The sequence below is a fragment of the Haemaphysalis longicornis genome, unplaced genomic scaffold (assembly GCF_048455015.1).
Source record: "Haemaphysalis longicornis isolate Haplotype H1 unplaced genomic scaffold, Haemaphysalis longicornis Haplotype H1 scaffold_12, whole genome shotgun sequence".
In the NCBI taxonomy this organism is placed as follows: Eukaryota; Metazoa; Arthropoda; class Arachnida; order Ixodida; family Ixodidae; genus Haemaphysalis; species Haemaphysalis longicornis.
The window spans coordinates 34927-46365 of NW_027526225.1; the positions used below are offsets into that span (position 1 = coordinate 34927).

An 11439-nucleotide genomic window follows, 5' to 3' on the forward strand; every position below is an offset into this window, starting at 1 on the left:
TAACCTCTAAAAAAATGAAAACTAAAAAACATTGTGTTGTAAAAAAAAAATTCTAAAACTGTCACGACCTCGTCCATTCATTTGGGAATGCAAAGCACTTCGAACAAGTTTTCTATCGTGTTTTATAAGCCGCTCAAGCTCGGTACAAGCGGAACAGAAAGAAAATTTCATACATAAAAAAGTTTTCGAAATATTACTTTGAAATTTTTATGGTGTTATCACAGAAGCATTTCCAGTTGCTGTGCCAATTTTCATCAAAATCCACAAAGAAATAAAAAAGTTGATTTTGAAAGCCACGTCCCCCCTTAAAAAAAGCAGAAAAATTCACGGATTTGTTCACGCGAAAGTAAGAAAAGAAATAAACGAAAACTTTTTTCAGCGCTCAATTTTTTGGTCTGTGTTGGTTCATACGAATTTCGGATGATACGAATATTTTTCACGGTCCCGCGAGATTCGTATCATCGAGATTCTACTGTAACAGACATTTTAAGGGGGGACGTGGCTTTCAAAATCAACTTTTTTATTTCTTTGTGGATTTTGATGAAAATTGGCACAGCAACTGGAAATGCTTCCGTGATAACACCATAAAAATTTCAAACTAATATTTTGAAAACTTTTTTATGTATTAAATTTTCTTTCTGTTCCGCTTGTACCGAGCTTGAGCGGCCTATAAAACATGATAGAAAACTTGTTCGAAGTGCTTTGCATTCCCAAATGAATGGACGAGGTCGTGACAGTTTTAGAATTTTTTTTTACAACACAATGTTTTTTAGTTTTCATTTTTTTAGAGGTTAATGTGCAATAGGCATATTGACTGTGAACGATTATTTGAATTAAAAAATCACAAAAAACAAATCTGGAAAACCAAGAGTGTCACGACCTGAACTGTTCATCAAGGAATGTAATGCAAGAAACGGAATTAAAATAGACCCAGCGGTCACAAAGAAATCCCTGGTACAAGCGACACAGGTGGCAAAAAAAACTGTTTTGAGAAAACGGCTTCCGAAGTTGCAACATAGGTTTCACTTATCAAAAGTCGTCACGGTTGTAGCCTTTCATGTCCTTTTGAACATGGGGCTTCTGGAATGCCTTTCCTTGAAATTGGAGTGCCTTTTACAGCCTTTCTCTTTCCAGAAAACATCATTTTCAGCTCCTCTGTGAAGAGTACATACCCCACTTTGCAGACCAAACGAAGGGGGAGATGGGTTTCAATGGGCTTTCAATGCAAAGTAGGTTAGCTGGTTGGCTGTATCACACTGAACAGCCTCCTTTTGCAGTGTTGTCACCATGGCAACAAGTTAAGCATTTTTTTTACTTAAATTTGAACATTTTTGGCTTTTTTTTATGTTTTATCATCTTGCCTGGCACAGCAACTTAGTACTCATACGTGCAGGTGTTCATTGCCAAAAGTTTGCATACCACAAGGATGCAAATGAGCTACTTTGAAGCTTCGTAGAGTATTCTGCATAACTCCCAACTTCAATGCAAGAGCATATTTTTTTACTACTTTTGACATTCAAGGCATCCAATATTTCTCGCAGCAAAGCCAGTATGCCCTAAGCAATGGTATCAATAATTTCACTAAAAAATCACTGTTAAATGCTGCGACAGTAACGTACATTTTTAATGCAGAGAACATATTTTTATTCCTATATTACTAACTCAAACCTGTTTGCATGAAAATTACAAGTGCACGGGAAACGTTGCGCAAGAAAGGCGATATGGCTCGCGCGCATTGCAGCGCACGCTTACCGCGACATATCGAACTTTGATTATACCTGATATGGCTGGTCAGGTCGCTTTTAAGATTAAATCCAACGTCGCAGGCATTAATTACAACTACTGGCGTTCAATCGTAACCGGTTGCCCAGTCATGTTGCTGCTCCAATGCGCGTCGGCTATGCCGTGCGCGCCGCAGCGTTTGACGCGTCGACCGTTTCTTTCTCAAGGCTAGCGAGCCCACAGTCAAAACACAGCAATAACTAAGCGTGTAAACATCGCAAACCCGACTAAAAGTTCACTTCACGAACCGCTATCGCAAGCGCGCACTCCGCGTCACCCTCCGGGGTCTGGCGACGGTAGAGTCACGCGCACCACGAAGCGTTCGATGACCTCCTCCTTTCGAGCCACACAACTTCCCGTAATCTGGCTCGTTATCTCCGGCATTCCCACCGCGATATCGTCCGTGTTGAATACCATAGATTGAACAGAAACTCGGCCGAGCGAAGCGGCGAAAATGAACTCGAACCGCTCGCTACGCAGCTCAGGCGGCCGCCATCTTGCGTTGCGCCCGTGACATCCAATCAGGAGGGTCGTTGTTCTGCGCCCCGACCGGAGGACCAATAGCGCTTCAGCATCTATTTCTAGCTTCGTTTGTGCGTCGTTTCTTTTCTGCCGTTTGTGCGTTTGTGAATGAATGAAGATAAAAGAGACGAGCGGAACCGGAAAGACGATCGCTCGGCCGATCTAACCATATCAAAATGGCCGCGCCCGGTGGCACTGTTGCGGAGATAGAGCGCTCCGAAAATTGCCGTTTTTTCGCCCTTTTGCGCTGATAGTTTGTCACCGCGCCTGACAAAAGTATTTTTTTATGCCACTTTGCGACGCTTTTCAGCCTAAAAACTTTGCAGACGCATAGAATAGGAAACATAGAAGCCGAATATGTGGGTTTCAAAAAAACGATGTTTTGGTCATTTTTCCGAAGTTGAAAGCCGCGTCCCCCCTTAACTTCAGATGCAGTGCCACCAGTCACTAATTGCAGTTGCTTCCATTGTGGAAACACAGGTGGACGACAGACGCCTGCAGTCGCTATTTATTATAACTTAGCAAACACACAGTCAACTATGAAATGACGATGAGAAGCCCTGCCAATGGAAATGCAACTTACAGAAGTGGTTGAAGCTTGCTGCCATCCATTGGACGGAGTGCAACCGCACATGCGGGCTCTCCCACTCGCGTAGCTCCCGATCAAGAAGCATCGCAGATGTTGGGTCCTGCTAGCGTAATGAATAGCCTGAGCACACAGTGGAAGAAGCTGTGCGCTCTGGTTATTCATCAGGCTTGTGAACTCAACATCCACGATTCATCTTCCACAAACAGTGAAAGGTAAAAAAAGCTTGTAGAATCGGTTGTAAAAAAACAGTGTAAATACAGTCATGAAGCAAACAAAGATTCAGAACTGTTTCACAAATTCTGGGGGCCAAACATAAATTAGAATGAGCCTTTTGCAACATGCTGAGCGTTCTTTGGTGCCCACATTGAACTAGGGTCTGATTAGAAAGTGAAAACATGGTTCCCTGCTTATAAGAGACATCTCGTATAAGAGACAGAAACTGCTCCCCGATACGTGTCTCTTATAAAGGGGTTCAACTGTACATAGCTGAATGAACCAGTCTGCATTTGCTAAAAGTTATAATAAATAGCGACTGCATGCGTCTGTTGTTGCCCCCGTTGTTTTTACACCGGATGCAACTGCAGTTAGCGACTCTTGTTGCAACAACAATTCGCTACTGGTGGCACTGTCTGTTACAAGTGAGATTTTTAACCAAAATTCAAGGATAACTTATCCTTTATAACCAACTACTTTCTACATTTGATGTCTGTTATAAGAGGTCAGGGTAATGGGAAAGATGGACCGGCCAACCATGTGCGTGAATGGTGTCTACTATACCCGGTTGTCTTTTACATCCACGTCTCTTATAACGAGGTTCAACTGTATCAGGTACAACAACTTAAATTAAGCACGGCAATAGCTCATATAGTGTATCGCTCCCCCGAAGTGACTAAATGCCACTTGATGGATGGCATCGCCTGCTTTTCCTCACGTTGTTTGTTTGGTTGTTGCTGCAGTTGTTCATAAGCAGATGAAGTCCAAAAAATCCCTGAAAGACTCTCATCCTGTTCAAAATACTCGTGGTTGCACACTTATTGCGCCGCCCGGAGGAACAGCTGGTTGCTGTGGTAGGGCGCAGGGTCAATTTTTGTTGTCGTTTTCAAGTTGTCCCCAAGCTTAGGGGTTCTCTTCTTTGATATCGGGTGGACATGGAATGCGGAATTGGAACTGCCCATGGGTAGTCAAGACGTAGTTTGCTTTTGATTTTGATCGCATGTTTGAAGTACAAGTTGTTTGCTTACACCCGAAAGATGAAGAGGGTCTCAGGCTTACTTGGTTAGTGTAGTCGATGCTGGTTAGTTCTGAGTCATTCATTTTTAATTGAGGCCCAGTATGGTGTGCAGTATGGGTCCACGGAAAGTGGTGCATGTTTGAAAGGGGAGCACGGTACGCTTGCTTGCTGATTCAAATCTCAACACCGCACGGTGGTTTGTCAAAAGAAAATTTTCAATCCACACGGTCTACCTGCTGAGACAAACAGCTGTTTTTGAAACGGCGCATTTGAATGCAGTTTGTAGGTTATTTCAGGGCTGGCTCTGTGTAAAATAGCACCTGTTCATGCATGACCTGGCCTGTGTGCTACCTGATGTGAGCTGACCATCAAGCAGCTACCCGTATTCGCATGATTCTAATGCGCCCCTGATTGTAGCGCGCATGTAAGTTTACTCATGAAAATCTGGAAAAAAAAAGAAACAATTTAAAAATAAACATTTGCTACAGAGGTATTCCGCTCTAAAATAAGTATGCCAAAATTTACTAGCGTAATGTTGATGGATTGTCTGGGTTGGATTGCGTCGGATTTTGGGAGGAGTTTGTGAAGCCGGTTTCAGTTTTGTGCCACACTAACGTGCACCAAATTTGAAGGGCAACTTTGGGGGAAAAGGGTGCGGGTTAGAATCGTCTAACTACACGGATTGGCACTACAAGGTGTGGCCTGTTTAGGCTTATTTGTTGCACTGAAGGGCGATTGCTTGATGCCACAGTTTTCATGCACTTGTCGTTGCAGGCTGTGTAGACTCTGTGTGTCTCTTGCATGGGGTGGTGTCTGCAAAGCCGCTGTTCTTAGTCCAGAAATGCACGCTTGCCTGCCTTACGGCTGTTGCGTTTCGCCCCAAATTGTTCATGGTCCCGTACCTGCCCAGCTGGGGCATGGTGGCCACACCAAAAACACAACTACTGCTGCATCCTCGCACATTTTGAGTTATCTTTGTTACTGGAGTTTGTAGTTCTTGACAATTAAGAGCAACGTCCTTCACCACGCACACGCTCAGCATTTCTTTCAGGTGTGCACAAAGGGAGTAAAGACGTAGTGTAAAAATGTTGGTTCCCCTACCAAAGGCTTATTAAAAAGGTAAAGAAGGCGTTTCGGCTTTCACGCGAAAGCCTTGTTCAGCGAGCGCCTATAAGGCGGGTGTACAGTCTAACCCACTTATGACAGTATTGAAGTGCCACAAAGAAGCCATAGTTATAACCAGTAGTCTTTATAACGGGTCGGACAGAAAAAGTATTTTGTACGCATTTAGGGGTTTTCACCCAGTATTTACAAAACAGAAATGTAACTGCACGGCCGACCACTAAGACTTAGCCATGCATGTGCTAACCAACTCCATGGGGCCTCTGGGGAAGGCAATTATCCTTCACTAGGAGGAGGTCTCCGCGTCCAATCCTTGAACTTTTCTTTCTTTTAAAACAATTGGCAGGTTGCGTGTTCCATTGTTTTCTGCCTTTTTTGGCATTGGTAATCAACAGTGGCCTTCACCCCACTGTAGCTTTATTGTAATCTGGACAGTGTTGGAAGAGCTGCCCCCTTGCCTCCCTTACTGCCTGGGCCAGCTGACAGCAGGAGATAAGAGGGGCGAGCTCTCTTCCTTCAGCGATGGCATGGCTACATAAAAGGCACCAGCTTTTTCTTGGTGTTGGGAAGAGGCCGCAACTTATTTCATACTCACGCTTTGTCACACACAATGCACCCACGATCTCTCGCAGATCTCCAAATACTGCGCTTTTTGTAGGCTCGTACCGTCGAGCTCAACTGTTGTGAACATTCATAAGGAGAATGAACATTGTTATAAGCGGTTTATTTTACGGTATAACATATAGCAGAGTTGATGGTGCCATGGCTGTTCATTGTTATATCCAATATATTGTTATACGCGGGTTGGACTGTATAAGCTACGAGTATAAAAGGGGGGAAAGAGGTAGCCGCTGGTCATGCTGTCTGTTATCACCAATTTCTTTGTCGTGCTCTTTGTGACAACTTAGAAAAGGTGCTGCCAGATGCCGTTTGGTGTGAAGACAGCTGCTACCTCCCCAAATACCCATGACAGTGTATGCCGGTGGGACACCCGTTATCTGGTCCCCTTCTAACACGGTTGTGTTGGGCCTTTGAAAGTTGATTCCAAGGTACATTAGGATCCGTAATGCAGCACACGCTAATTCTTGCATGGTTAACCAAGTTGGGTCTCTTGTGCAACAATGTGCGGTGGGTGCAAAAGTTGAACTTTTCAAACCACATGTCGTGTTTTCGCACGTATAACCCGCCCCTGCATATAGCCCGTGCACCCATTTTCCGTCGACGAATAAAAAGTATATGTCCCTGCATATTGCCCGCATATTTTATACTAAAAGGATGGACCAAAGCTACTGCTCAAGCAACATTACACAATTGTTTATGCAAAAGAACTTGCCTAGCTGACTGCGTAACTAGATGACTTGCCGCATACATTTTTTTTTTTTTTTTTCAGGTTGGTATATTCTTCAGCTGTACATGTGTGCAAAATAAGCTCTGTCTCTGGGATAACAGTGGCTTAGTCGCTATTACTGCTGTAGCGGCATCACAGCCTAATGCGCATTGCGGTGAAACTGCACCAAAGGAAATACTTCACATATAATCCGCACCTCTACTTCACCCCTGAAATTTTCACATTTTTGGGGTGGGTTATCTGCGCGAAAATACGGTATTGCCCCCCCTCTTTTTTAGGGGAGAGGGATGTATTAAGTGAAACAGTGTCCACCTTAACGTGCAATCCATTTTGTTGGGAATTTTTGAGGGGAGGCCAGAGATATGTGGACTAATAACTAACCACTGTGTTGGGAATGCATTAAAAACCAGCGCCCTTCGGCCTGTATTCATGTGAAGGCTTTTGCTGGCCAGTCTGACTTCTGACAGCCTCACTTGGAAAGTTTCATTCGTGTCACGCTGGTCATACCAAGGCGGCTGCAGCTGTCCTTTCTCGCAGTGAGTAGGACTTAAAACCTAAAGCTGTGAGAATAAATTCACACACAAAAAAAATCGCCGGGTTTGAAAAAAAAACCTATAAACCTATGAAGGGTCAGTTGCACACGTTTGTTGCAATAATGCGAATTTACTTTTGCGTGCTATGCATATTGCAGTTTGGTGTTTTTTTCATGATTGCCCTTATGCTCAGCTCATTTTGAAACAAACTTTACTGGATAGATTTATTTTCTGAAGAGGTTTGAGAGCCAGAGAAGGCACCATTTCATTTACATTTAGCAGCCCGTCAAAGGGCATGCGCAAGTGCACCGTCTGTCGGGGTGTCAAACGAGGTTTTGCTAACAAAACAAATGCAGAAGGCAAATTTTGATGTTCCTGAAGGATGTCGTTGTATTCTGACTTGCATTCTCAAAGGTGAACTTCTTGCAACTCAAAAATTTGCTGCCAAAATGGCTCGGGCCAACAATGTTGCCAATATTGGTGTTTAAAAGCCTTTTCAGAACGCCTGCAGAGGAACACCACTTTTTTCCCCCCTAGGGGGCCACCCCAAATGCGCAGCCAGTGTTTTCTCAATGAAATGTCAGGCCTCTTGGTGCAACAACATGCAAGGTTGGCTGCCTTAGCGTGCCCGCACTGGTGTCGCCCGGGACAAACCCGGAGCCGTCCTGGGTCGAGCGTCGCGAATGTACCACGTGTTCTTCCTCTGTGCAGGCTTCTGCGTGAGATGGGCTGGAAGGAAGAGGGCTCGGATGACGACGCCTACGCGCCCCTCACGGAGGACGAGCTCCGCGAGTTCCAGTACCTCGCCAAGCTGGTGAGTGCTCTTGTACAAGCCTGCTTGCCATCTCTTTTGTGACACAGTTGTTTCGGCCGTGCTCCGGCCTTGTTCCGGCCGTTCCGATCGTCTACTAAAACAGGGATGGGAGAGGCTGCTCACTTTTTCCGCGGTACCGCACGTGTAGTTGATGGAGTAAATGGAACAGTCGTGATGGTTTTTGGCAGCTTTGTGTGGCAATGTAGAAGGTGTGAGAAACAGCGGTTTAGGGATGGAGAAGGAACCTCGAGCACCATTCGAGCTAGGCCTAGCCGCGAGGAGAGTATATTTCACCTGCACTGTGCTGTCCTCTACGGGCGTAAATTTCCCGTGTTTATTTGAAGTTTTAAGAGGTGTAGTTACTTATGTCAGTGCACGTGCGGCTTTGATGCAGGTTGTGCAAAGGGGAGGCAGCTTTGTAGAGAGGGCAGTGTGAAATCGTGCTCACCGCAGGTGGCTGTTCTTGTATGTGGCTGCTGAATGGTTGCTTGTTAAAGCTGGAGAGGTCCGGTGTATTTTTAAAGGCATAAAAAAATGTAGAGGCCGGTTTTAGGTTGAGTGACAGCCGGAACTCCGGGGTGCACATTTTTCGAATGTTGGTAAGCTTTGCAAGACACCACCATTGTGAGGGAGCATGTTCAATTTCAGCGGTCACTAAATTTGGAGAGTAAATGCTTGAGGTTAGCTGCTTTCCCGCTTTCTTTTCTTTTTCTTTTTTATTCTTGCGTATTTCTGTGGCTCTCAGAATGCGCAATAATTACAGTAATTCAGGAAAATTAAGTGTTTAAAGATTATTTGAATGCGGGGTCTTCAAGTCTGCTTGATACAGGGTGTGCTGCGATTCGTTTCGTGAATTTCAGTTACAAATATTCAGCTGTGATGTGATGTCTCGCGGCTACACAACCGGAATGTCGTCGTCCCAAATCTCGCGTGATGAAACTTTTCTCAGTCTGACGCTGGCTGTGAATTTGGATTTTCGTTGCCTGTAGGCTGGCTCTAGTGCAAGCTGCAGTTTTGCAGCTGGTTGTAAAGTGGCACGCGTCCATGAAGTTCCACTCGAGTGGCTGCTTTGAAGTGCCCTGGTCGGAATCAGGTGTACATAAACATATTTCAGTGCGTAGGTTTTCTACATTTGGCATTGTTTCTTCTAACGCTCTGTTCCGTAGTGCTTTCCAAGCACGGTGTGTGGGTCCTTTAAGCGAGTTGTCGATGAATAAATTGTCCAAAATGTGTCGCACTCGTTCAAGATGAGGGGCAAGTGTATTGTCGCAGCACCTAGGAACCAGAAACTAAAGTTTGTCGAACATATACTTAATGACAAAACTTAATAAATAAAAGCATTCTTCTCAAATTGGAAACATTAAATTCGGTTGTGCTCGCTGCCGTCTTCAGTTCTTTTCTTTGTAACCTATGGTACCGATTGCAAGGTCTTGAGTACTACTCCAACTTTCTGTCGACAGATGGCAGGCCAGTCAACCTTCCCCCTGTTTGCCCCCAGCGCAGGGGAGCTAACAGCGGGCTGGTTTTTGCTGCATAGTGCCATGGGGAGTTTCGCAGCTGGTGTACCGTATTTACTCGCGTAATCCTCGCATTGCGTACTGCTCACCCCTCTTATGTGAGGGGCCAAAACGTGGATTCTTTGTTTCCTCGTATAATCCTTGCACTCCCAAAATTGCAACGGCGAAAGTCGCCTGCTCACGAAACCCGCATGACTCATGTGCTCGCCACCATTCCAATTGGTGGAGAGCGCGGTGTATCCAGGCGTGCCAGGAGCATGGCGACATAGCGCCTTCTCTCAGACGCTACTAACACTGTCGTTGGGCCGGTTTCACGTGCACTCTACTAGGCAGCGTTCGCGCAGCCCTCGGTCTGAGGCTCCTCCGCGGTCATCCGTTCATTGGAGAAGCAGAAGTCGAGAACTCGCTTTCCGACATTTAGAGTTTTTGACACTGTTTTGTGTTGGTTTCGGTGCCGCTTCGCCATGGGGTGGTACACTAGTTATACAGCTGCTTTGAAGCCGAAAGCTATCGAATACGCTACAGAGTATGGCAGTTCGGCCACAGGCAGGCCCTTCGGTGTCTACAAGTTCAGCCTGTGCTACTGGAGATGGCAGCATGAGGAACTGAAGGTGACCAACAAGGCGTGCCAGTTTAAAGAAGCTGTGCGCTGAGCTGCTGTCGTTCCAGGTGGCTTACTTCCATGCTCCATCCTTTGGACGCGTCTTTGAACAAGCGGTTCAAAGATAACATTGGAAGGTTGTGCGCAGAATTGATTGTGAGCACACTCTGTTGCCATTCGTCAAGATAATGAGACTGTCAGTGGCAAAGCTGTGCGGCTGGATATCGGAAGCGGGGTGGGAATGGCTGCCGCAGATGTTGTTGACAAGAGCTTCAAAGAAGATGGACTTATCGAATGCCCTGGATGCGACTGAAGACCACTTTGTGTGGGATGGAGACGAGGCTTCTGGTGCCGACGTGGAATCTGGAGGTGTCGATGGGGCAAATCAGTGATGTTAGCAGCACTGACTCGGATTATTCCCACTTCGGTCCCCCACTACCAAACGCGGGATGGTGAAGTTGGGTGATGGCTGGCCACAATGAATAAAGTTTTGTGCTTTGTGCCTAAGTACAACCTTGTACTTATATTACGAAGGCAAGTCCTTCTTGGAAATCTCTTGGTTGTGAATACCTATTCAAATCTTATTTAAGTGCATTTTTATCGCCCGACATTTTTCCCCCTGCAAAAATATCACATCCCCCGACTTCACGCTGATTTCCGGAAAAAAAAAATTGCGAGGATTACACGAGTAATTACGCTGGTGTATTGAGTGACCATGGTGTTGAGAGTAAGCTGATTTTTCCGGAAAAAAAAGTGCGGGGAGTATGCGTGTAATTACGGTGGTGTAGTGAGTAACCCTGGTGTTGAGAGTGCGCGTGCTTTCTTGCCTGTGCAGCACCAGGAGAAGCAGCAGCAGCAGCAGCGCAACGGCATGCAGCGTACCAGCGTGCTGCCGGATCGTGGAGCGAGCCTGTGGAGTCCGCGCAAGGCGATGGTCGGGCCGGCCTTTGCGGCGGCGATCGCTCCCGTGCTCGTCGGCAACGGCTGCAGCTCGTCGTCCACCTCGTCCTCCGACTCCGAATCCGACGACGGCAACTGACGCATCTGCCGCTCGTCGTCCCTCCTGCCTCGCCGACCCCCGCCGCCGCCCCGTTGTTCCGCTCTTGGACCGGTTCTTTGTCGAGACTTTCTCCTTTCCACTTCATTTGCTTCCCTCGCCCGGGAAGGTGTTTATGTGATGAAGGGGATCCCTCTGTCCCTGTGCGCTCTTCTTTCTTGTTTGCGCTAGTGAGTCGAGGGAGCTGGGACTCTTTCTTGCAGTTTTTTTTTAACATGAGTCATTTGGGGTGTGTTTCATTCCTGTCTTTTTTTTCCTTCTTCCTATTCGAAAATGGCGGCGTGTCGTCGCACCTTTGAAAGACCCGCCCGTGCTGTGGTTGA

At 46.1% G+C, this 11439-nt stretch overlaps 1 protein-coding gene across 3 annotated transcripts in view; it reads left to right on the forward strand.

The window, feature by feature from the left end:
* The window catches only part of LOC144162242 (uncharacterized), a 28875-nt gene extending 17642 nt beyond the window's left edge, over positions 1 to 11233 (forward strand). For all 3 annotated transcript variants that reach the window (XM_077692703.1, XM_077692704.1, XM_077692702.1), the window contains 2 exons: positions 7839 to 7941; positions 10895 to 11233. In XM_077692703.1, the coding sequence (XP_077548829.1) occupies positions 7839 to 7941; positions 10895 to 11098 (307 nt within the window). In that variant the 3' untranslated portion in view covers positions 11099 to 11233. The remainder of the gene's footprint in view (positions 1 to 7838; positions 7942 to 10894) is intronic.
* Positions 11234 to 11439: the final 206 nt, after the last annotated feature.